The sequence below is a fragment of the Nanorana parkeri genome, unplaced genomic scaffold, assembly GCF_000935625.1.
Source record: "Nanorana parkeri isolate BGI_ZX_2015 unplaced genomic scaffold, ASM93562v1 scaffold505, whole genome shotgun sequence".
NCBI lineage: Eukaryota > Metazoa > Chordata > Amphibia > Anura > Dicroglossidae > Nanorana > Nanorana parkeri.
Window position 1 is genome coordinate 870,848 of NW_017306773.1, and position 1,654 is coordinate 872,501.

A 1,654-nucleotide genomic window follows, 5' to 3' on the forward strand; every position below is an offset into this window, starting at 1 on the left:
AAAAAGTCAATTGTTCAAAGGTACATTTTTCCTAAATGTTCTAACACTTACGGACCCAAATTCCTACCCCACAATGGATTGCCCAATATGTCCCCATACCCCTTTTTCCAGCCACGAACAGGACATCTGGCACAACAATTTCTACACTTTGACTTCGTGGTCACAAATGCAGATATCCTATTTCAATTTGTTTTTAAATTATTCATTGCTTCCGTCTCATACTCCCATGAAGTATAGATGCCCCTAGTTAAGAACCCCATTCCGATGGAATCCAGTGCAACATGAGGACAATGTACCCTCAGAATTTCCTCATTGGCAGTAACACCTTCCAAACATCAGTACCTCTCTTGAGAGCAGGAGAGTCTCATTCAGCTAATAAACATATCATATTGTCAGTTGTCACTGGTAGGTGGTTAGGGTGAAAAGGCCAAACATTCTTGAATAAGGTTTACTGCTGGGTCTCACTAGACAGCTGTGGGCCTGCTAATATTTGTCTCTGCTGTCCTTATCTTTTTTTCTCTAAAGAATTTACCAGAAGTGATAGGAATAAACTGGAGGAGGACATGATAGAAGTTTGGCTGGATGAGTACATGTAATGTCAAATCCTTCTTCTGTGTGAATGCCCGCACTTTTCCTTTACTGGTGTGCAGTGATATGCCAAAGGATGACCTTGGATCATTACCTCACAAACTTTATAATGCGTTTCCATATTTGTCACACATAACCAACTGGAGGCTGCATCTCCGTGACTCTTCAGAAACTAATTTAATGTACTGTTCCTACCAATTCCCTGAAGTTCAATAACATTGCATAGGGTGTGTGACTCATCTACATATGTGAACCATTTTTTAAATGGGAAATTATGAAAACAGCATTTCTTTTCTCTAAGAGGTTAAAGCATTCATGGTCTAACTAGCACGTTTTTTTTTTGTTTTTTTTCTTGTAGTCTCTTCTGTGTCTTCATGAAATCTTCCCAGCGGTGCAATCTGCTGAGACAGCAGTGAAGAGGAACCCGCACTTTGTGGAAGCCTGGCAGACTCTGGGCCGAGCACAGCTGGAACTGGGGGAAATAGTCATGGTGAGTAAACAGATTAGAGGACAAAATTAAGGTGCTAATAGCATGGAAAGAAAAGTTATTCTTACTGAATATAATGAGAACACTTGCAAGGCAATTTTTTATAAAGCTTACCTAACTTAAAAGAGAACTATGGCCTAACTTTTTTTGCCCATAGTTCTCTTCAGGGTTACATACTAATATCCTCCGGTGACCCAAAACTCAGTGTATAGCGGGCTATTGCCCACTATATGCTGAGAACGCAGAGCCGCTCCGCAGCCGGGATGGATCCAGACAATGTTGTTGAGATCAACCCCGCTGGCTGATTAACAGCTGGCTCCGCCTCTCTAATTATGGGGATAAGTGTATTTCACTCACCCCATAATTCTCCTTTAAAGAGACACTTTCATCTTCATAACATAGTTTAACAAAAAACAACTTTATAAATACATTTATAATTCTTCCCTTCAGAGTATCTGTTAAGTCCAAGTTTTTTTGTCTTGCAGAGTTAGAGACACTGTTAGTACCTATAGAATCTTATACCTCCGCGGAAAGTTTACATACCCCTGTTGCCTGGTTATTGATATAGCCAGACAAGGG

At 40.4% G+C, this 1,654-nt stretch overlaps 1 protein-coding gene across 1 annotated transcript in view; it reads left to right on the plus strand.

The window, feature by feature from the left end:
• The window catches only part of TTC33 (tetratricopeptide repeat domain 33), a 231,383-nt gene that overhangs the window by 181,365 nt on the left and 48,364 nt on the right, over positions 1-1,654 (plus strand). Inside the window, exon 4 of the mRNA XM_018561180.1 lies at positions 947-1,078. Coding sequence (XP_018416682.1) covers positions 947-1,078 — 132 coding nt within the window. The remainder of the gene's footprint in view (positions 1-946; positions 1,079-1,654) is intronic.